Here is a 23,986-nt window from a genome sequence, read left to right on the forward strand (position 1 = left end):
TCGTAAGAGCTTACAATCTACAATGAGGTGGGGGGTGACACTAAATACAGGGGCTTATTTACAAAGATGGTCCATCCATCTAGAGGGGATGAGGGATAGTTAAAGGCTCCATGAGCTCATCACCAGCCAGTATCTGTAGTGCTTTTCGGTTATGTGGAGTTTGATGGAGAATTATGTTTAGAGAAATAGTGAATGGGCTATATATAAAAGGACTTTGATTAGGGAACGTGATAGTCCTAATTTCTTTGAAATTCCAAATAATAGGTGCAGCTCGGGAGAAGTCTTGGAGCCGGGAGTGGGAGGTACAGATTAGTACGGATGTTAGTCGAAAATCGCTTGAGGAGCGTAGAGAATGACTTGTTGTTCTCCAAAATAAAATGATGGTATATATTCATTGATATGTTCCAGGCTTTAAAAGTTACTGTGAACGCTATGGAGAAGGTATAAAACGAGTCTTGGGGACTTTTGGACCAATTCCAACTTTTTCGGGTGAAGTTGCAGAGAAAGTTGACCAGGTATGTATAAGGTTCTGAATTCAATGGCTTCCTTGGTCTCATGTTAAACGTAAACATAATGACCACCACTAAACCACAAAAAAATTGTGACCAAATTTCTGTGCCAATTCTTTTTATAATATGCACTAGATATGGACAGAAGTATTGGGACATTTACACATTAATATGTATCAGCTACAGGAGCTTTTATGACATCTCATTCCAAATCCATAAGCATTAATATGGACCCCATCCCTCATTTTCAGCTGTAACAGCTTCCAGTCTTTTGGGAAGGATTTATACAAGATCTTAGTAGTGGGTGTCTGTGGGAATTTTTGCCCATTCATCCAAAAGAGCATTTGTAAGATGAAACACAAAAACCTAAAGAGATGAACTGGAGTATAAGTTGGTGTGCATGCAGCATGTAGACGCATGTTCACACTGGACACTAAACAGACAAAACCTAAGACAAAAAATAAAATAAGCAAATACCCCGCAGTAAATAAATAGCAATAGTGTATGAAAATATAGAGCTCTTTAGTTAACATCACTTTGATCAAAAAATTGTAAAAGCCATCCCACCACATCAATATGACACTATTCAGGACGGTCCTAACCTCTAGTATTAAAACCTTAACATATGTCAAGGTTTTTGGTTCTGTTTTTTTGCGCTCTGTGCAAATAAGGGTGTGGCCTCCCTTTTCCTTGAGCTGGATATTACATTTATATTTATATAGCTGTTATTCACATTACGCCACTTGCCATATGGTAAGGTTTTAATGCTAGAGGTTAGGACCGTCCCAAATAGGGTCACCTTGACGTGGTGGGATGGCTTTTCCATTTTTTTGATCAAAATTATGTTAACTAAGCACCCTTTATTTTCTTGCACTATTGCTATTTATTTTCTTATTTTGGTTTTCGTCTTAGGTTTTAAATGTTTGTAATGAGGCAAACTTCACTTCTGCTGTACTGTGTTAGTTCTGTTCTCACTACAAGGCTGTGTATGATTATGAGAGTCATTCTTTACTTGCTTCACACTAGTAATGCCTCCTTTAATTTAAAATTAGCAATCTTTACCCTCTCTGTCTTGAGGTAGCACTCCAAATATGTCCGATTGTGAGGATATCTCCTATGTAGAGCGCCCTCTTCAGGTCAACCCACAGATTTTCAATTGGATTCCGGTCTGGGCTCTGGCTTGGTCATTCCAAAATGTACATCTTCTACGGTTGAAGCCATTCTTTTGTTGATTTGGAAGTATGCTTAAGGTCGTTGTCGTGCTGAAAGATTAAATGGCTCTTTATCTTTAAGTTTTTACCAAAGTTCCAGCTGCCGAAAGACATCCACAAAGCATAATGCTGCCTCCACCATGCTTCACTGTGGGAGCGGTGTTCTTTTTGTGATGCACAGAGTTGGATTTGTGTCAAACATACCTTTTAGAATTAAGGCTAAAAAGTCTAATCTTGGTCTCATCAGACCATAACACGTTTTCCCACATGCTTCAAGTAGCCTTTGGCAAAACAAAGCTGGGCGATGTTTTTCTTTGTAAGAAAATTCTTCTTTCTTGCTATTCTACCCAACAGGCCGGCACATAAAGAATGTAGGAAATTATTGTCATATGCAGTACACAACCAGTATTTGCCAGAAATTCCTGCAGCTCCCTTAATTTTTCTTGGCAGTCTCCTGGCCCAATTTTTTTCTTAGATTTTCATAAATTTTTGAGGGATGTGCAGTTCTAGGTAATGTCACTGATGTGCCAAATTTAAGTTGCATCTTGATGACCATCTTCACAGTGTTCCTTGCAGCACTGGTGTCCTGGGTTCAAATCCCACCAAGAACAACATCTGCAAGGAGTTTGTATGTTCTCCTAGTGTTTGCGTGGGTTTCGTCCGGTTTCTTCCCACACTACAAAACATACTGATAGGGAATCTAGATTGTGAGCCCCAATGGGGACAGTTCCGATAATGTCAGTAAAGTGCTGTGGAATTAATAGCGCTATATAAGTGAGAAAAATAAATAAGTAAATGCCTTGCAAAAATAAATGATACCCTTCCCCTGACTGATAACTTTCAACAATGAGATCCCTTTTCTGTGTTGTAAGCTGTTTATGGACCATGGCTTTTGCTGTAAATTGCAACTAAGAAAATGTCAGGAAAATCCTGCTAGAACAGCTAAACTTTATATGGAATTAATCAGAATCACTGTAAATTATGACAGCTGAGTACTGACCAGGGGCTAACTTGCAAATTTTAGCCTGGGGGTCAAGCACTGGCCCACGAGTTGCGTCGGACCATCTTTAACCTGCTTACCTCTGGCTGCTGCATAAAACTGCAGGGGTAGCAAGGCTTTAAAAAATGGTGGTTAGTGCTGTTTTCATATTGGGATCATACACATTTGTGATTCTATTACATTATGGAGCTCGATCGTTTAGAAGGACTAAGAATTAGTATTGTCATTTATATCACTTTAGATGTAGTTGGTGCAGCGTATTACAGTGATATAAGACATTACTAATGACTCGCCCAGGGGGGATATGGGGGAAACTCGGTACCCGGGGCTTTGCCTTCTTGGGAGGTCACAGCAGTCGGCTCCCGGGCCCGTACTCTGTGGTCACTCTTTAAAAAGGAGTTTGTTTGCAGTTTTTGTCTCGTGACGCCACCTGTGGTTCCCGGTAATGAGTACCGGCGCTGCTACAGACCTCCGGGGGTGATGGGATGGCAGTACACATTCAATATCATCACTGCTTAAAGCACGGTGCAAAAAAATTGTTTTATTTGGTCATTTAACCAAAAACAAAGATAATTAAAGAAAAACTAGATAATTTAGATAAAGTGGTTTGCTATCTCTGGCACTCGCATTGAGAATGGATGGAGCAGAGGTGCACATGCTCAACCTCCGCTCCATTCAGATGGGGCTCTTTTCAGCACCGTTCTCAGGATTGGTAGGAAGGAGTCCCCAGTGGTCAGTCAGGTGGGGTGGGGAAGGGAGGGCAAAGCATATGAGTGGACCCTAAACCGGGAAACCCTGACTACAACTACAGTGGTGCCCCCTAAACGTGGGAACATCAGCAAATGTTACTGAAAGTAAATTTTTGTACAAAGGCCAACACTTGTATTATAGCCATGGAGATCATATAGTTGTAGATTCCAGTTCTGCAGATCATGTACAGGTATAGATGGTGACTTACAGCTGACGTTCTTTCCCGTCTTTTCCATCTGGCCCAGACCGACTTGGCAACTTCTCCATCCATGATTCATCTGTAAAGATTACAAGAGACTCCTCTGACTTCTCACATTTCCAGCAACCTCCCCATCTATCCATAACCTGCACAAACTCCTCATCCTGCTGATACCCCAATACTGAGCCGCTGCTGCTGTATGTGTTCCTATTACTGCACCTACTGTGTGGTAAAATAACAGGGCTCCTCTTACTGCCCCATATTATAATGCCACCACTGTGCCCCTTACATAGTAATAATTCCCTCTAGAACATATTAATGCCCTGTGCAAGTGTCCTGGAAAACAGTATCCACATTTTGCCCCTAGCATGTAAATGCCCCATGTGCACCTTTGACTGTCGTATGATGGGCCCACAGCTCCCCTATACACAGTATAATATCCCCACAGCTCACCTATACACAGTATAAAGCTCCTATAGCTTCCCTATATGCAGTATAATGCCCCCACAGCTTCACTATAAGCAGTATAATGCCCCATAGCTCACCTATACACCAGTATAATGGGCCCACAGCTCACTTATACGCAGTATAATGGGCCCACAGCTCCCTTATACACAGAATGATGGGCTCACAGCTCCCCTGTACACAATATGATGGGCCCTATACTTACAGTTGTGCTCAAAAGTTTACATAAACCGGCAGTATTTTTCCTTTCTTAGCCTTGTTTCAGAGAATATAAATAATAACAAAAAAACCTTTTTCTCTACTCATGGTTATTGGTTGGGTGAAGCCATTTATTGTCAAACTACTGTGTTTTCTCTTTTTAAATCTTAATGACAACCAAAAACATCCAAGTGACCCTGATCAAAAGTTCATATACCCCATTTCTTCTAACATCAGTGACAGCTTGATGTCTCTTTTGTGGTAGTTGTGGATGAGGTTCTTTAATTTCTCAGATGGTAAAGCTGCCCATTCTTCTTGGCAAAAAGCCTCCAGTTCCTGTAAATTCCTGGGCTGTCTAGCATGAACTGCGTGCTTGAGATCTCCCCAGAGTGGTTCAATGATATTGAGGTCAGGAGACTGAGATGGCCACTCCAGAACCTTCACTTTGTTCTGCTGTAGCCAATGACAGGTCAACTTGGCCTTGTGTTTTGGATCGTTGTCATGTTGGAACGTCCAAGTGCGTCCCATGCGCAGCTTCCTGGCTGATGAGTGCAAATTTGCCTCCAGTATTTGCTGATAACGCGCGGCATTCATCTTTTCTTCAACTTTTACCAAGTTTCATGTGCCTTTGTAGCTCACACATCCCCAGAACATCAACGATCCACCTCCGTGTTTTGCTGTAGGAATGATGTTCCTTTCATCATAGGCCTTGTTGACCTCTCTCCAAATGTAACGTTTATGGTTTTCCCCAAAAAGTTAAATTTTGGTCTCATCACTCCAAATTACCTTGTACCAGAAGTTTTGAGGCTTGTCTCTGTGCTGTTTGGCGTATTGTAGCATTTTGCGCAGTAATGGCTTTATTCTGGCGACTCGACCATGCTGCCCATTTTTCTTCAAGTGCCTCCTTATTGTGCATCTTGAAACAGCCACACCGCTAGTTTTCAGAGTCCTGAATTTCAGCTGATGTTATTTGTGGGTTTTTCTTTGCATCCCGAACAATTTGCCTGGCAGTTGTGGCCAAAATTTTTGTTGGTCTACTTGACCGTGGTTTGTTTTTTACAGAGCCCCTGATTTTCCATTTGTTAATCACAGTTTGAACGCTGCTGACTGGCATTATCAATTCCTTGGATATTTTTTTGTATCCCTTTCCTGTGTTATACTGTTCAACTACCTTTTCCAGTAGATCCATTGACAATTCTTTTGCTTTCCCCATGACTCACAATCCAGAAACGTCAGTGGCTGGATGAAAGATGCAAGAGTCTGTCTGGATCCCAGAAACTCACTCAGTTTTTATGCACACACACTGATTACAAGCAAACAGGTCACAGGTGAGGATATTACCTTTAGTAGCCATTCAAACCCATTTGTGTCAAATTCTGTGCATGTTATCAGGCCAAAATCACCAGGGTATGTGAGCTTTTGATCAGGGTCATTTGGATGTTTTTGGTTGTAATTAAGATTTAAAAAGAGAAAACACAGTAGTTTGACAATAAATGGCTTCACCCAACCAATAACCATGAGTGGAGAAAAAGTTTTTTTGTTATCATTCATATTCTCTGAAACACGGCCAAGAAAGGAAAAATTCTGCAGGGGTATGTAAACTTTTGAGCACAACTGTAGTATGATGGGCCAATACTCCCCTATACATAGTATGATGTCCTCACTGCTCCTCAAAACAGAGTATAATGCCCCCAAAGTAGTCCTCACACTGTATACTGGCCACCAAACTGTATAATGGCCCTCAAGCTGTATGATGGCCCCCTCTGTAGTTCCCACATTTTATGATGGTCCTCACAGTGGTTCTGCTTTAAGGGCCCCCACATTAGCTGCCATATTGTATGAGGGCCCCCACTTCAGTCCCCAAACTGTATATTGGCCTCCACATAATCCTGCATACTGTATGAGGGCTTCCACACTATATGATGGCCCACACATTAGTCCTCAAACTGTATATTGACCTCCAAATTAGCCCCCATCCTATACGAGTTCTCCCACACTATATGATGACCCCCACTTTAGTCCCAAAACTGTATATTGGCCCCCACATTAGCCCCCATACTGTATGAGGGCACACACATTAGCTCCCATGCTGTATAATGGCCCCCACACTTTGAGGGCCCCCAACAGTAACCCCTAAAATTTATATGAGCCCCCCTCCCAACTGTATGAGGGTCTGCCACACTATGATGCCCCAACAGTCACACCAAAAGTTTTAAGTAAAATAAAAAACATATATTCACCTAATCCAGGATCCCAATATGTTGATGTCCCTGCACTACTGCTCTCTGCTATGGCAGGTTGATTTCATCATCCTGCCGTGGCTGAGAGCGGTAGTGCCGGGAGATCAAAGGTAGCGTAGCTCTGAGTGGGCCCCTCTGAGCACGGGGTCCAAGGCAACTGCCTCCTCTGCCCCCCTGGTAGCTACTAGAGATGAGCGGTGTTCGACTAGAACTGTTCGCCAATCTCAAATTCGAGCTGTTTTGGGCGGTGTTCGAGTTGTTCGACGAACCCGAACGATTTGCAAAAAATTCGGCTGTTCAAGGTTATGTTCGATAACTGTTCGTGCACCAAAAGCGTGTCCTGCATGTCTGGCGCTATTTAGAGCACCAATCATGCAGGGATTGTCTGCCACTCACTGTAATGCCACAGCCATGGTGGTTGTGGCATTACAGTGATTGCCCAAATCGATGGGAACAGTGCCAACAGTGAAACATGAAAAGCCGGCAATTCAGCAGCGGCATACACCGGTACCCGACAATTTAGAACCGAAAGAATAGAGCTTCACACATAGATTAGATAGATATAAACATGTCAGCCACATATATACGAAGTACAGTGAAAGTGCTGCTTACTGTACTTGTCATTTAGCGTAAAGGATTTATCAAAAAAAATAATAGTGTTTTCATGCACCGTCTCTTTAAAAAAGCCGGCCGGCAATTCAGCAGCGGTACCCGACAATTTATAACAGACAGAATAGAGCTTCACACATAGATTAGATAGATAGAAACATGTCAGCCACATATATACGAAGTACAGTGACAGTGTTGCTTACTGTACTTGTCATTTAGCGTAAAGGATTTATCAAAAAAAATAATAGTGTTTTCATGCACCGTCTCTTTAAAAAAGCCGGCCGGCAATTCAGCAGCGGTACCCGACAATTTATAACAGACAGAATAGAGCTTCACACATAGATTAGATAGATAGAAACATGTCAGTCACATATATATGAAGTACAGTGATAGTGTTGGTTACTGTACTTGTCATTTAGTATTAAAATAAAGGATTTATTATTAAAAAAATTGGCGTGGGGTTCCCCTTAATTTTAGGCTCTAGCGGAGGTTAAGCAGACGGCTGGGGCAGATGTTTGAAGCCTGGGAAGGGGGTAATACCCACGGAGCTTCCCAGGCTACTAATATCAGCCCCCAGCTGAATACATAGCCTTTACTAGCTATTAAAATGGGGGACACCCCAAAAAAAATGACGTGGGGTCCCCCCTAATTTAATAGCTAGCAAAGGCTAGGCAGACAGCTGGGGGCTGATATTAATAGCCCAGGAAGGGAGCCATGAATATTGGCCCCCTCCCAGGCTAGAAACACCAGCCGTCAGCCGCCCCAGAAATGGCGCATTCATAGGATGCGCCAATTCTGGCACTTAGCCTCGCTCTTCCACGCTGCCCTGGTGCGGTGGCAGGGGGTAATAGGGTTGGGGTTGATGTCAGCTTATAATGCCAGCTGACATCAAGCCCAGGTTAGTAATGGAGAGGCGTCTATAAGACACCCCCATTACTAACCCCATAGTCAAAGTTAAAAAAAACACAAACACCCAGAATAAAGTCCTTTAATTGAAATAAAGACACAATCCTTTATTGTTCTAAATTAAACCATACTTACCGTCACGCCCATTCCAGCTGAAGCCAACGATCTCCTGCAATAAAAGAAAAATAATAAAGCAACCTCATCCTTACCTTTCCATGGTTCCCACGACAGCTTCAGCTCTGCTACATCGAGATGACAGGCTGGACCGCAGCAGAACGCTGCCATCCAGCCTCTCATCCCGCAGACACTGAGAAGCGCAGGCTTGCTTGCGCTGCTCAGCGTCTCTCTGTGACGACATCCAGATGAGCCGAGTTCATGTCCAATGAACTCGGCTCACCTCATGCACGTCACTGACAGCGTGGGAAAATTCTCACGCTGAAGCGGTGAGTGCAGGAGAATTCTCCCACGCTGTCAGTGACGTGCATAAGGTGAGCTCATGTCCAATGAACTCAGCTCACCTCCTGCACGTCACTGACAGCGTGGGAGAATTCTCCTGCACTCAGCGCTTCAGCGTGAGAATTCTCCCACGCTGAAGCGCTGAGTGCAGGAGAATTTTCCCACGCTGTCAGTGACGTGCATAAGGTGAGCTCATGTCCAATGAACTCAGCTCACCTCCTGCACGTCACTGATAGCGTGGGAGAATTCTCCTGCACTCAGCGCTTCAGTGTGAGAATTCTCCCACGCTGAAGCGCTGAGTGCAGGAGAATTTTCCCACGCTGTCAGTGACGTGCATGAGGTGAGCCGAGTTCATTGGACATTAACTCGGCTCATCTGGATGCCCTCACAGAGAGACACTGTGGAGCGCAAGCAAGCCTGCGCTTCTCAGTGTCTGCGGGATGAGAGGCTGGATGGCAGCGTTCTGCTGCGGTCCAGCCTGTCATCTCGATGTAGCAGAGCTGAAGCTGTCATGGGAACCATGGAAAGGTAAGGATGATGTTGCTTTATTATTTTTCTTTTATTTCAGGAGATCGTTGGCTTCAGCTGGAATGGGCGTGACTGTAAGTATGGTTTAATTTAGAACAATAAAGAATTGTGTGTTTATTTCAATTAAAGGACTTTTTTCTGGGTGTTGTGTTTTTTTTAAATACTTTACTAGAAATTCATGGTGGTCATGTCTAATATTGGCGTGACCCCATGAATTTCGGGCTTAGGGCCAGCTGGCCCTAACCCCTTTATTACCCAGTGAGCCACCGCATCAGGGCCCTGGATGAGTTGGGTACAGCGCCAGAAGATGGCGCTTCTATGAACGCGCCATTTTCCGGGGTGGCTGCGGACTGCAATTTGCAGCGGGGGTGGCCCAGAAAGCTTGGGCCTCCCTGCGCTGCGGATTCCAGCCCCCAGCTGCCTAGTTGTACCTGGCTGGACACAAAAACAGGGCGAAGCCCCACGTCAATTTTCTTTAAATTATTTCATGAAATAATTAAGAAAAAAAGGGCTTCCCTATATTGTTGTGTCCGGCCAGGTACAAATAGGCAGCTGGTGGTTGGGGGCAGCCCGTTCCTGCCTGCTGTACCTGGCTGGACACAAATATAGTGCGAAGCCCCACGTCAATTTTTTTTAAATTATTTCATGAAATAATTAAAAAAAAAGTACGTGGGGCTTCGCCCTATTTTTGTGTCCAGCCAGGTACAACTAGGCAGCTGGGGGCTGGAATCTGCAGCGCAGGGAGGCCCAAGCTTTCTGGGCCACCCCCGCTACAAATTGCAGTGGTTCCCACGACAGCTTCAGCTCTGCTACATCGAGATGACTGGCTGGACCGCAGCAGAACGCTGCCATCCAGTCTGTCATCCCGCAGACACTGAGAAGCGCAGGCATGCTTGCGCTCCTCACTGTCTCGCTGTGACGGCATCCAGATGAGCCGAGGTCATGTCCAATGAACTCGGCTCACCTCATGCACGTCACTGACAGCGTGGGAAAATTCTCACGCTGAAGTGCTGAGTGCAGGAGAATTCTCCCACGCTGTCAGTGATGTGCATGAGGTGAGCTCATGTCCAATGAACTCAGCTCACCTCCTGCACGTCACTGACAGCGTGGGAAAATTCTCCTGCAATCAGCGCTTCAGCGTGAGAATTTTCCCACGCTGTCAGTGACGTGCATGAGGTGAGCCGAGTTCATTGGACATGAACTCGGCTCATCTGGATGTCGTCACAGAGAGACGCTGAGCAGCGCAAGCAAGCCTGCGCTTCTCAGTGTCTGCGGGATGACAGGCTGGATGGCAGCGTTCTGCTGCGGTCCAGCCTGTCATCTCGATGTAGCAGAGCTGAAGCTGTCGTGGGAACCATGGAAAGGTAAGGATGAGGTTGCTTTATTATTTTTCTTTTATTGCAGGAGATCGTTGGCTTCAGCTGGAATGGGCGTGATGGTAAGTATGGTTTAATTTAGAACAATAAAGGATTGTGTCTTTATTTCAATTAAAGGACTTTATTCTGGGTGTTTGTGTTTTTTTTAACTTTGACTATGGGGTTAGTAATGGGGGTGTCTTATAGACGCCTCTCCATTACTAACCTGGGCTTGATGTCAGCTGGCATTATAAGCTGACATCAACCCCAACCCTATTACCCCCTGCCACCGCACCAGGGCAGCGTGGAAGAGCGAGGCTAAGTGCCAGAATTGGCGCATCCTATGAATGCGCCATTTCTGGGGCGGCTGACGGCTGGTGTTTCTAGCCTGGGAGGGGGCCAATATTCATGGCTCCCTTCCTGGGCTATTAATATCAGCCCCCAGCTGTCTGCCTAGCCTTTGCTAGCTATTAAATTAGGGGGGACCCCACGTCATTTTTTGGGGGGTCCCCCATTTTAATAGCTAGTAAAGGCTATGTATTCAGCTGGGGGCTGATATTAGTAGCCTGGGAAGCTCCGTGGGTATTACCCCCTTCCCAGGCTTCAAACATCTGCCCCAGCCGTCTGCTTAACCTCCGCTAGAGCCTAAAATTAAGGGGAACCCCACGCCAATTTTTTTAATAATAAATCCTTTATTTTAATACTAAATGACAAGTACAGTAACCAACACTATCACTGTACTTCATATATATGTGACTGACATGTTTCTATCTATCTAATCTATGTGTGATGCTCTATCTTTCTGTTCTAAATTGTCGGGTACCGCTGCTGAATTGCCGGCCGGCTTTTTTAAAGAGACAGTGCATGAAAACACTATTATTTTTTTAAATAAATCCTTTACACTAAATGACAAGTACAGTAAGCAACACTATCACTGTACTTATTATATATGTGACTGACATGTTTCTATCTATCTAATCTATGTGTGAAGCTCTATTCTTTCTGTTCTAAATTGTCGGGTACAGATGCTGAATTGCCGGCCGGCTTTTTTAAAGAGACGGTGCATGAAAACACTAATATTTTTTTTAATAAATCCTTTACACTAAATGACAAGTGCAGTAACCAACACTGTCACTGTGCTTCTTATATGTGTGACTGACATGTTTCTATCTATCTAATCTATGTGTGATGCTCTATTCCTTCTTGTCTAAATTGTCGGGTACCGGTGTATGCCGCTGCTGAATTTGCCGGCCGGCTTTTTTAAAGAGAGTGTCTTCTGAGCAGTTTGTCAGCTTTTGGACACCTTTGCAGGTGTTTTCTATGTGTTTCTATGTGTTTTTGTTTGCCTGCCATTGGTTTTAACGGTGTTCGACGGTGTTCTAAGGTGTTCGACGAACAGTTCCTCGAACATCCCGGTGTTCGACGAACCGAACCGAACCCGAACACTACGGGGGTGGCTCAACACTAGTAGCTACACTCCCCACACACAGTATACATTGTAACACCCCCGGTCCATCAAAGTTCACAGCAGCTCAGGGTGTACAATGATGATGATGTGATCCCCATGCCTCTCACAGTATAACACACACCAGCACAGAAGTATTCAGTGTCACATGCAGTGCTCAGGGTAATATTGGTAAAACTCTCCCGTTAGTTTTTTTTCTATTTTGGTCACGTGACCTGCTGCCTATTTATTCCAGCTCCGCCCTTCTGGCTTTGCTGGACTTCAGTGTTATTTGACTCTCTATCTAGCCAGGTGCTTTTGTACCTATCTCTATAGTTTGTTTGGTCCTTTGGACCTCTAAGTACTTTGTGTCTGTTTGTCTTTTCTCCGCTACAACATCTGCTAGGAGGTGTCCAATTCTGTCCCAGTCCTTAGTTCTTTTAGGGACCCCTCCCTTTATTCTATAGGTCTGCGTTAAGACTAGCTGAGATCGAAGGCGGGTCTGTTCACAAGGAACAGGTCCCCCGCTGCAACGTAGGGAATCAGCTCAGTCTTATTGTGGCAATGGATTCCCTCTCTTTCCTTAGTTCTTGTAGCAGATCATAACAATATGTCCCCAGCCCCTAACCATAAACAGTGCAACACCCCCCTTCATACACACACAGGCATAAAGTGTAGCACACCCCAGGCCCCTCATAATTGATATGGTAGCAGGCCACCAGTCTCATATAATATACATTGCAGCTGACCCCAAGACTTTCATAATATACATACCAACAAACCCCAGCAACCCTCATAATACATGTTACTGCAGACCCCTCCCCCAGCCTGTCATGATATAGATTACTATAGCCCCCCCCATAATATACATTGCTGCAGCCACCACAAAAGTATACACTGCTGCAGATCCCCCCAAAAAATAAATTTCTGCAGACCCTCATAATATTAGCCCTCCAACCAGCCCACCACAGTTCTCAGTATATGCCCTAATCATGGCTGTGACCACCTGACACTACACATCCATTTTACTATTAATTTGCCGTGCAGGAGCTTTTTGTGCAGCAGGAGTGAAGCCTTGAAACATAGCACAGGAAGTGGGAGGCAGAGCCAGCAGTCGTGCCCCGCACAGGGCGTGGACTGCAGAGAGAGGCGCAGCCGGGAATCCCCTTCAACCAGCCGCTCTGACGGGACGTGGCCACGCACAGCGTGCTACGTCAGCACCTCTGATGCAGCCGGGCAGTGACACCTAAAGATACAGTCCGCCCAGCAGCTGCTGAAGCAGCAGACGGCCCTAAATAGCTCCTGAGCGACCGGCCAGGGGGGCATTTGCCCCTCTTCCCCCCGGCCCAGCCCGCCCCTGGAACTAACTACTATTTAACATGAGTTTGAATGGGATTGACTAATTCAGAATACAAACACATCCCCAATTATAAAAGGGTGTTCACACTTATGCACCGCCATTATTTCTCAATAGATTTATACAGATTATGGGTGACATTAAAGGTGGAAAATGTTCTTAAATGATTCTTCCTGGTATGATTTTTTTTACATGACAAAAATCTGGCATTTTAACAGGGGTGTGTAGACTTTTTATAGTGCACTGTAGTGTATCTTGATAGAGGATTGAACTCATTTTGTTTGATGCAGAATTCCAAAAACGCTAAAGATAAAGTTCTGTCTCTCGGTACTTACTATTTGGGGAGCTTATGAGTTTACTTCATATGGATTTCAATGGAATCAGTATTTCTTAAAGAAACAATCAAATGAAAAATGTTATCTTTTATTCCTTTTACAAACTTTATTGTGAACATTGTACAAGTTTTACTTATCAAACGCCTGCTTCTCCCATTATCAGTGCTGAAAGGGTATTTCCACATGGTCTGGATTTGCTGCGGTTTTGACACTGCAGAATTTCTGCACCATTTCCGCACCTAATATGCAAATTAGGTTAATTGCGTTTTTTTGTGCGTTTTTTTACATGCGGTTTAGCCGCATACCTTTTTTTATGCATGCGTTTTTCATGTCTTCATGTCAGTTCTTAATAAAGGCTATTGAAATTTGCAGAGTTTCAAAGAATAGGGTTTTTTTAAACAAACTTTATTGATCACCATGTAGCGTTTTTGTGTGCGTTTCCGCTGAAACACACATGCGGTTTTTACGCATGTGGATTTTTGTCATCTCTTGCAAGTCTATGTGGATAATCTGCATGCTTTTCCGCAAGAGAAATTGACATGCTGCGGTCTGGAAAGACGCGCCGCATGTCAGTTTCCGCGGGTGATCCGCAGGTGCACGGAGACACATAGTGGGCATGGGATTTCTAGAAATCCCATCCACTATGCTGTAACATCTGGCCGCTGCCGTTTTGATGCTGCATAAAAACGCAGCGTCAAAACCGCAGCAAATCTAGACCGTGTGCACATACCCTAAGGGTCTGTTTCTGCACCAAATATCTTCTGTGTGGCCAGGAAGTCACTTTCACAATGTAAGCCTATGAGACTCACATGGAATTTCTTATAGGACTGCATTAAGAAAGACACTTTTGGTCAACCTATTTAGACCAATAGACATATATTAATTAAATCTGCTCACACCCAAATCCAAGAAATAGGCACATTTTATTTCACAAAAATAGAAAAAAAAATATTAAAAACATTTAAAAATAAATAAAAAAAAAACTCCACACAATCAAAACTAATCTGTGATGATTTCCTTCAGTAATAGCCCGTGAAATGTAAGGCAGTGATCTCAAACTACCCAACTTAACAAAATATGATAAAAAATATCATGTAAAGCAATAAATACACAGTAATAAGAAAAAATAATAATTTAATATATAACAATGATTAAGAACAGCAATAGCCAAAAAGAACAATGCTTACATGTACACAGTTTGTAAAGACTGAGCCGTTTTGCTGTTCCCCTGCAAAAGAAAGTAATTATTTTTCAAGCAATTAAAAGACTGAGCTACTAATTGCTGTTGCACACCACAGCAGCACCACTTGGCCTTACCTTTATTTCTTCAACAAATGAGCCAATTTGAATTGAAAACAATCTTCAGGCAAGGCACAACCACAATTTCCACAATCTAGACATCTACGTAATCACTGCTTGTTCTCCTTAATTTGCCGGCTGCCTGACCACTGGGTGTGCATGGAACAGCAGAATCGTGATGTTTATGGAGCGCAGCTATGCTAAGAGGAAAAGAAATACATAGAGACTTGAAAATTAGTAATATCTATCAGGAATTAAAAGCCTTTAGATTTTTGCATAAACTTAACCCCTTAATGAAACAGCCAATTTTCATTTTTTGCACCTTCCAAGACCCATAACATTTTTATTACATTGACATAGCCATGCAAGGTGTGAGAGGAGAGAACAGAATCCATTTTGAGTATGTGGTATTTATTTTGTTTTGTAACTTCTGTGTAATGATGATCAAATAACTCTGATGGACGGGGAAGTTTCACATTTGTATTCACGTCCCTAAAGTTCCTATTGGCGCATAGTTCGGAGGGAACATTTCCTTTGTCTGTGACCCTGCCTACATGTGGTAATCAAGCAGAAGTCCTGAGTACACCATACAAGGCTGTGCTGTATTGATTTCCCGAGCCCTCGTAAAACAAATCTTATTAATTTGAATTTCAAAAGGCATAGAAGAGAGTGTATTTAACTCACACAAGGGCTTGTATTTGATGGACAAATTGTATTTTTGAATGCCTTCATTTATTTTACCACATAACATACTGAAAAATGGGCGGAAAAAAATCCATGTAAGGCCCGCTGCAGACGAGCGTGTGAAAAATTGTCCAAGTTTCATCCAGAAAACATGGCCGATTAACATCCTATTTTCATCCGTGTACCATCCGAGTGTCCGCTTTTACGTCCGTGTGACATCTGTGTGTGGTCCGTGTGATGTTCATGTGTGATCTGTTTTCATACATCTACATTAAAAAATGTGCATGATCAAATACAATTTCTTAAGTTTATAATAGAAATGTATCCTTAAAAATTGGATGCAACATGGATGTTCTATGTGCGATCCGATTTTTTTTCGCACCCATAGACCTGAATGGGTGAATCTCATCCGATATACGCAGGAAAGTAGAGAATGCTGCATTTTTTTTTCTCATGGACAGTGGGATATAGAGAAAAATCATTCATCTGAACAACATTCGTGTGCTATCTGATCAAAACTCAGAATACGTCCAATTTATACGTTTGTCTGCACGAGGCTAAATTCCCACAATGAGCATTTGGAGGTTTTCTGCAGCCTTTTTGCCCCTATTATATTAATTAGGTTATTTGCTTTTTTTTTCATTGTGTTTTTGAGTGTTTTTTTTACATGCGTTTTTTATCGCATGTTTGACACTGCGGTTTTTGCCTCTTTTTGATGTCATGCTTTAACCCCTTCCCGACATGTGCCGTACATGTACTGTGCTGCAGGAGCTGATTTCCCGCAAACCGCTGTACATATACTTCTTCTCTATCGCTCGGGCTCATGCTGAGCGCCACCGCGATCAAGCACGGGTGTCAGCTTTATATGAGAGCTTACGAGCAAACGCCCACAATTGGTGCTAGCACCAATCAGGGGCGTTTATCCGCTCTGATACCGCTGTCAATAGTGACAGCGACATCGAGGAGCATCGCAGAGGGAGTGAGCTCCCTGTCTGCTCCCATCGGCACAACGCGATCGCAATCGCGTTGTACCGATGGTCTACATGGTGATCCCAGGCCGCAAGGTGGCCTTTCAGCCCTTGCTCTGAGCAATAGTTGACACGGCTCCTCCCTGTGTGAGAGACACTGATATAATGCTCTGCAATGCTTAAGCATATTTGGTATCATTCAAATTCCATCAAAATCTAAATTCTAAAAAGTCACTCCTTCCTTTCTGAGCCCTGCCGTGTGCCCAAAAAGTAGTTTTCACCCTCATATGGGATATCTGCGTACTCAGGAGAAATTGCACAACAAATTGTATTGTGCAATTTCTCCTGTCACCCTTGTAACCGGAGCGTGAGCCCACACCATACACATTCAATTATGTCAGGGAAGGGAATTAGCTTAAATCACTGTTGGTGAGGTGTCATCAAATTGTGGATGTTGAAGACCTAGAAGGAAAAAGGGTAAGTTAGAATAAAGTTGGTATCATTATGAAAAATATCTTTCCAGTTTTAGGGACTTGATTTGAGATGTGCCATTAAGTTACTAAAGTTAAGTTCCCACAATGAGTTTTTGGTGACTTTTTTAAGCTGCGTATTAGAAAAAATGCAATTGATCTGTTTTACTTAATAGGTGCAGAAATCGGGCAGAAAATCTGCAACATCAAAAACGCTCATTGTAAGGTTTGTAGCCTAATAGGTGGTGATAGCTTAGACTAGACTGTCTTCAGGTGCATAAACCACTTTGATAAATTGGGAGATTTTAAGACTATCTGATCTAAGTTCACACTAACTTCAATTTATGTATTTATTTATTTTACTCACTTATAGAGCGCCATCATATTCTACAGCGATTTTACAGACACCATCACTGTCCCTATTGGGGCTTCCAATCTATAAATTTCCTATCAATGTCTTTGGAGTGTGGAAGGAAACCAAGAATAAACTCCTTGCAGATGTTGTCCTTGATAGGATTTGAACCCAGGACCCCAGCGCTGCAAAGCACCAATGCTAACCACTGAGTCAAAATTAGGCAGCTTTAGTAAACCGTCCCCAGTGTTCATGGGTAAATGAGAAGCCGAAGATCTCTGCTCCCTGTAGAATTGTTATACCTGTAATACATTGCCTGGATACATACTGTGTGTCATAATGAATACATGTAAAAATTTACCTTAGCATATAAGTAGAAGCGGGAGTTTTAGGATTCCTGCACATGGCTATTTTATGGCTCTATTTACTATAGAGCTGTAATAATGGTGACCCTTTACTGTACTAGATCTTGGTATGCTTCTGTTTTTTTTATGTGACATGCTCTGTTTGACTCCATTAGTACGGCACTACTCCCCTTACTAAAACTACTTCTAATTATGAAGATCACTGAAGCCTGTACAGAAGTGCACAGAGGCTGAATGTCTCTATACTAAGGCTAAGTTCACAGGTCCAGTAATCATGTTTGAAATGGATCCAGTAAGCAAAAAAAAAAAAGGGATCCGTTTCAAATGGATCGTAATTTAATAATTCTGATTTCCATTAGACTTTAATGTTATAAAAAAAAGGATCCTGTTGCAGTACTTTTTTTTTTAGCCGGACAATGAAGTTGTATCTGCACAACTTTTGTTTTTTTTATCTTGCTAAGATAACTGATTGCAGCTGTATCCATTTCCAATGGATGATCACTGGACATGTGAACTCAGCTTTAGGCCAGAGTCACAGGACAGTTTCCTCTCCATTCGATAAAAATGGTCCAATTATGCTGATCAAACTCTGATCAGAGGTTGATTAGAGGTTGATCAGAGTATGAGCCAATTTTATCAGAGGTGGAAAGAAAAAAAAAAGTTACTCCACCTTCTCCATGCAGTTAACCATGCACTCAGTCCGATTTTTTTCACAGACCCATAGACTTGAATGACCCCATAGAATAACATGTGTACGAGGGTTCTCTGTCAAAACCACAAGCCCTCAAGATGGCCATACACATTGGATGGCTTTCAGTCACTTGTTCGGCTAACACCCATCTCAGCCGACTCTCTCATGCACAAGAACTTTCGTTCGACCGAGTGCTCTTGTGGTCTCTATGAGAAAGCCACCGATTGACACGTTGGGAGAACAATGCGATTGCCAGTCTGAAGTCAGACATGTCCAGTCAACATCTCTCCTGTTTATCCATTGACCTTCGCCCCATACACCTTAGTCGGTCGAAGCAACCGTCAATATCAGCAGGTTCAGCTGACATTAGTCTAATGTGTATCGGGGCCTTAATGGGGTATTCTCATCTCCAAGATCCTATCCCAATATCTAGTAGGTGTAATAATAATAATATTAGCAAATACCTCCAATTACAAATGTAGTATAGTTTTTCTGATTAGCCAACTCGCTTTCCCCATGAAGGGCATTGCAGTAGCAGCTTAGATATCCATGGTTATGGCCACTGATATAGTGACATTTAGTTGTTAGTGGTTGAAACCATGGATTCCTAAGCTACTGCAATGCCCTACGCAAGGGGAAAGCGACATAGCAAATCAGAAGAACTATACTACATTTCTAATTGGAGGTGTTTGCTAATATTATTATTATTATTACACCTACTACATATTGGGGTAGGATCTTGGAGATGGGAATACCTCTTTAAGGCTATGTTAACGTGTTGCGTTTTTTTTTAAGCTTTTGTATGCAAATTAAAAACTGCTTTTTACAGTGCCAGCAAAAGCTATGAGATTTCAGAAATCTCATGCACACAATTGTTTTTTTTTCTGAACGAACTGGGAAACTGCAGCGTTTTTACAATCTGCAGCATGTCACTTCTTTCAGCTTTTTTCCAGGATATTTTCACCCATAGAAAGTAATGAGAAAGTGCAAAAACACTGCAAGAATGCTTCAAAAATGTAAATGAAAGTTTTTTGCAACTTTTTTACTGCAAAGAAATCAGGTTTTAGCTGCTGAAAAAAATGCTGCAAATAGACTACATGTGAATATAGCCTAAGAAGCCAAACAGGTTTTGTTCATTGTCGTATAATGTGCAAATGAGCCCTTATCTTTAGTAATCTTGTATGTTTCTCAGTGGCACAACATCAAATACCGACCAGTGTTCATTAGTGATTTTTATGGTGTTTTTTTATGGTGTGCTCAGGCTAATAGTTGTCACTGAAAGAATTTTTACTACAATGCAATGAAGGGAAATTATAAAGAACTCCAATGAACACAGTTTGCCACTAGAACCCTGAAGACCGTGATTCAATATGGTAATACTCGAAAAGACCTGATGGTGACTTTTGATCTTCGCAACACTTGGATTCAATGGAATCCACCGGTGCCCTGCTAATATGTTTTTATGTGTGGACCAAGTATTAGCATCTACATTGAGTTACGTAAAAATGTGTTGCCCACCTTCTTCTGTTGAGTTGCTAATATATGTTCAGATGAAATGTGGATTACTTGTTGCGTCATTCTCTTAGGCGTTTAGGTTTGGCTACTACTCATAAATAGGTTCCACCATGGAGGATGGAGACAGCAGCCTGGGTTGTATCCCTATGAAACAACTTAACAAGGGATGATTCAATCCATATTTCATTCTTTTGCAGGCTTTGTGGGAGGAACAGACTGATAAACCTGACCAGCTTAAGGCACGGAGAGAATGGAGAGATGCCTGTCTGAGTCACCTAGCCAAGCTGAAGAAAGAGCTGAAAAAGAATTAATTCATGTTTGCGTCCAGATGATTCAAAATGTCATTCAGTGCACAACTTGTTAATCCCTGCCCATTGGCTGGAATACATACATGTGCTGCCAAAAAGACACTGTGCTGTTTTAAATTGCAGAGTATACAATGAATATAACTCGAATGAGAAGATCTTATGTTTCTGATATGTTGCTACCATGATTTTATGTGCTCCATGTCTGATTATGTGCTATATGAAGAGGCTATTCCTGTATATTAGCTTATACCCAGGGATCAAATATCAAACTTTTTTTTTTTTTCTGATAGAATTTTTTTCACTGAATTTGTATTTTCTTTACTGGAAAAATTGGTTTTCTCTTTGGAAACCTTCTTGAGCTAGAGCATGACTATGCAAGTGCATTCCCAGCTGGGTGGATAACATCTATCGCTATCACAAGGTGCTAGATTTCCTGACCTAACCTTTTCATAGCTACCAATTGGATTTGGCAATTTAGGGATACTTTAGTCCAGTCCCCAATCCCACTTAGAAACCATTTGTGGGCAGGATTTGTGTAAACTCTGTCTCCAAAAAGCCTTGGACAACACGGATTTGTTGAAACTGTTTCTGAAAACTCTCAACAGTTCAAGCAAATTCGAGACAGTTGGCATGTATTCCTTTCCTGTGGTCAGATAGGGCCCCAATTGTACAGAATTTACCTCTGATAACAGATTATTTGCCCAAGGACAGTGAGAAAGGGCAGTTGAAACCCAACAGCACGATTCTTATTTCTCCCGCTATCTGCTGTCGGTAGCAAATCAGGAGGACCTGACAACTTAGATGGTTGACCAGTTCTGCCCATATCTGAGGGTTCATCCTCTATTTTTGGATTTTTTGGAGTGTGTATCTCTTTCTTCAGATTACACTTTCTCCAAACTAGATGATTAGTTAAACACCTCCCCAAAACACAGTATGATCAAATAAAAGGAATGAATTTCATCTTCATCCATCTGTAATTCTTCTTGATCCGAGAGTACAGCCTCGTTGACAATTTTCTTTTTGAACCTATTTTTTTTAAATTGGGTCAAACATCTACTCACTGTCGCCCCCGGTGGAGTAAGATCATGTTTACCATTTGAACCATGTTCCCACGAGAGAGATTTTTTCCAAAGACATTACCAAATCCCAGTAAAGAAAAATGTAATACCTTCCCTCTTCTGCAATCAAGTATGATTAAGAAAAAAAATATGGTTTACTAAACAATACATAATAGACCTTGCATGGCTTTTAAGAAGATTCGGGAAATGGAGGTGAGCACTGCTCATGACAGATTTTTTGATTTATAAATATTTTAGAGTTTATTCAATTCAAATCTCTTAAATTAGAATGTGTTATCAGAAAATGATCTATTGTCTTAATCAAGTTTTTATGTGAAACACATTTTTACGAATTTTTGGTGCTTTTTCTTTTTGATGTCACTATATTGAAAAAAAAAATCATGAAATCTTGCAGTTTTCGCTCTGGCTCTGAACCTCATATTAGGTTGAATCTTTCTCTTCTGTGGAGATTACATCTCAACAGCAATCTCTTTATCATCTGATTAAAATGATGGGCATAATCTATATACAGATAACACAGATTCCACCATTTACAATAGGTGACAGCCATAGACCATCGCCTCCACCATACTAAGTTTTCGGGAGATTGCAGGACATGACAACACATCTCCCATAAATGTCAGTGAGATCCAGTTATCTCCTATTGTCCATGTCTTTGCTGTAAACCATATCTCTGAATGTTAGCAACTCAGACAAAATTACAGCCTCATAATCAATTACATTCCCTTTGAAATATCGCATTAACTGTATACATTTACTGTATATTGATAACTCTTCCATTAAAGACGAATATGATTTTGCCCTTGTTTGACCTAATGTTTCTCTGCAGCTCACAATTATATGTTCTGTTGTATGTGCGCCTGTGTGACAGTGACAAGTTTTCACTATTTGTTGCACATGATGTGATCAACTGGATCTTCGTCATTTTTGGCCAACAAGTATAACAAGTATAAAAAACAAAATGAATTAAAAAATCTGAGCCTACAGTTTAGCAAGATGCAACCTTTCAGATCCATAAAGTTGAGTTATCTTCTCTCGTTCGAAAGATGGACTGGTACACTTGTGTTTTGTTTTTTTCAGATTTAAAGCAAGAAAAGAGGCTGACTTTTCTCTTCAGGGATAAGATTAAAGTTTATACTGTCCACTTAGGAAGCAACACTGATTGACAATCAATTTCACATGCTGTTGTGCAAATGGAATAGACAATAGATGGAAATTATTGGCAATTATCAGGACACCCTCAATAAAGGAGTGGTTCTGCTGGTGGGGACCACAGACCACATCTCAGTACCAATGCTTTCTGGCTGATGTTTTGGTCACTTTTGAATGTTGGTTGTGCTTTCACACTCGTGGTAGCATGAGACGGACTCTACAACCCACAGAAGTTGCTTAGGTAGTGCAGCTCATCCTGGATGGCACATCAATGCGAGCTGTGGCAAGAAGGTTTGCTGTGCCTGTCAGCGTAGCATCCAGAGGCTGGAGGCGCTACCAGGAGACAGGCCAGTACACCAGGAGACGTGGAGGGGGCCGTAGGAGGGCAACAACCCAGCAGCAGGACCGCTACCTCCGCCTTTGTGCAAGGAGGAACACTGCCAGAACCCTGCAAAATGACCTCCAGCAGGCCACAAATGTGCATGTGTCTACACAAGCGGTTAGAGACTGACTCCATAAGGGTGGTATGAGGGCCTGACGTCCACAGATGGGGGTTGTGCTCACAGCCCAGCACCGTGCAAGACGCTTGGCATTTGCCACAGAACACCAGGATTGGCAAAGTCGGCACTGGCGCCCTGTGCTCTTCACAGATGAAAGCAGGTTCACACTGAGCACATGTGACAGACGTGACAGAGTCTGGAGATGCCATGGAGAGCGATCTGCTGCCTGCAACATCCTTCAGCATGACCGGGTTAGCAGTGGGTCAGTAATGGTGTGGGGTGGCATTTCTTTGGAGGGCCGCACAGCCCTCCATGTGCTCGCCAGAGGTAGCCTGACTGCCATTAGCTACCAAGGTGAGATCCTCAGACCCCTTGTGAGACCATATGCTTATGCGGTTGGCCCTGGGTTCCTCCTAATGCAGGAAAATGCCAGACCTCATGTGGCTGGAGTGTGTCAGTAGTTCCTGCAAGATGAAGGCATTGAAGCTATGGACTGGCTCGCCCGTTTCCCAGACCTGAATCCGATTGAGCACATCTGGGACATCATGTCTCGCTTCATCCACCAACGTCACGTTGCACCACAGACTGTCCAGGAGTTGGCGGATGCTTTAGTCCAGGTCTGGGAGGAGATCCCACAGGAGACCATCCGCAACCTCATCAGGAGCATGCTCAGGCGTTGTAGGGAGGTCATACAGGCACGTAGAGGCCACACACAATACTGAACCTCATTTTGACTTGTTTTAAGGACATTACATCAAAGTTGGATCAGACTGTAGTGTGTTTTTCCACTTTAAGTTTGGGGGTGACTCCAAATCCAGGCCTCCATTGGTTAATAAATTTGATTTCCATTGATGACTTTTGTGTGATTTTGTTGTCAGCACATTCAACTTTGTACAGAACAAAGTATTCAATGAGAATATTTCATTCATTCAGATCTATGATGTGTTATTTGAGTGTTCCCTTTATTTTTTTGAGCAGTGTACATGTACCAGATTAAAAATAGGAGTGATAGTCTTAATCTGTGAATAGAAATCCAAGATT

At 42.6% G+C, this 23,986-nt stretch overlaps 1 protein-coding gene across 1 annotated transcript in view; it reads left to right on the forward strand.

Annotated features, from left to right (window-relative positions):
* The window catches only part of CRYL1 (crystallin lambda 1), a 192,461-nt gene extending 170,368 nt beyond the window's left edge, over positions 1–22,093 (forward strand). Inside the window, exons 7-8 of the mRNA XM_073662382.1 lie at positions 409–515; positions 20,104–22,093. Coding sequence (XP_073518483.1) covers positions 409–515; positions 20,104–20,217 — 221 coding nt within the window. The 3' untranslated portion in view covers positions 20,218–22,093. The remainder of the gene's footprint in view (positions 1–408; positions 516–20,103) is intronic.
* Positions 22,094–23,986: the final 1,893 nt, after the last annotated feature.

The sequence above is a fragment of the Phyllobates terribilis genome, unplaced genomic scaffold (assembly GCF_046119375.1).
Source record: "Phyllobates terribilis strain yellow unplaced genomic scaffold, ASM4611937v1 Scaffold_2__4_contigs__length_985480577, whole genome shotgun sequence".
NCBI classification, from domain to species: Eukaryota; Metazoa; Chordata; class Amphibia; order Anura; family Dendrobatidae; genus Phyllobates; species Phyllobates terribilis.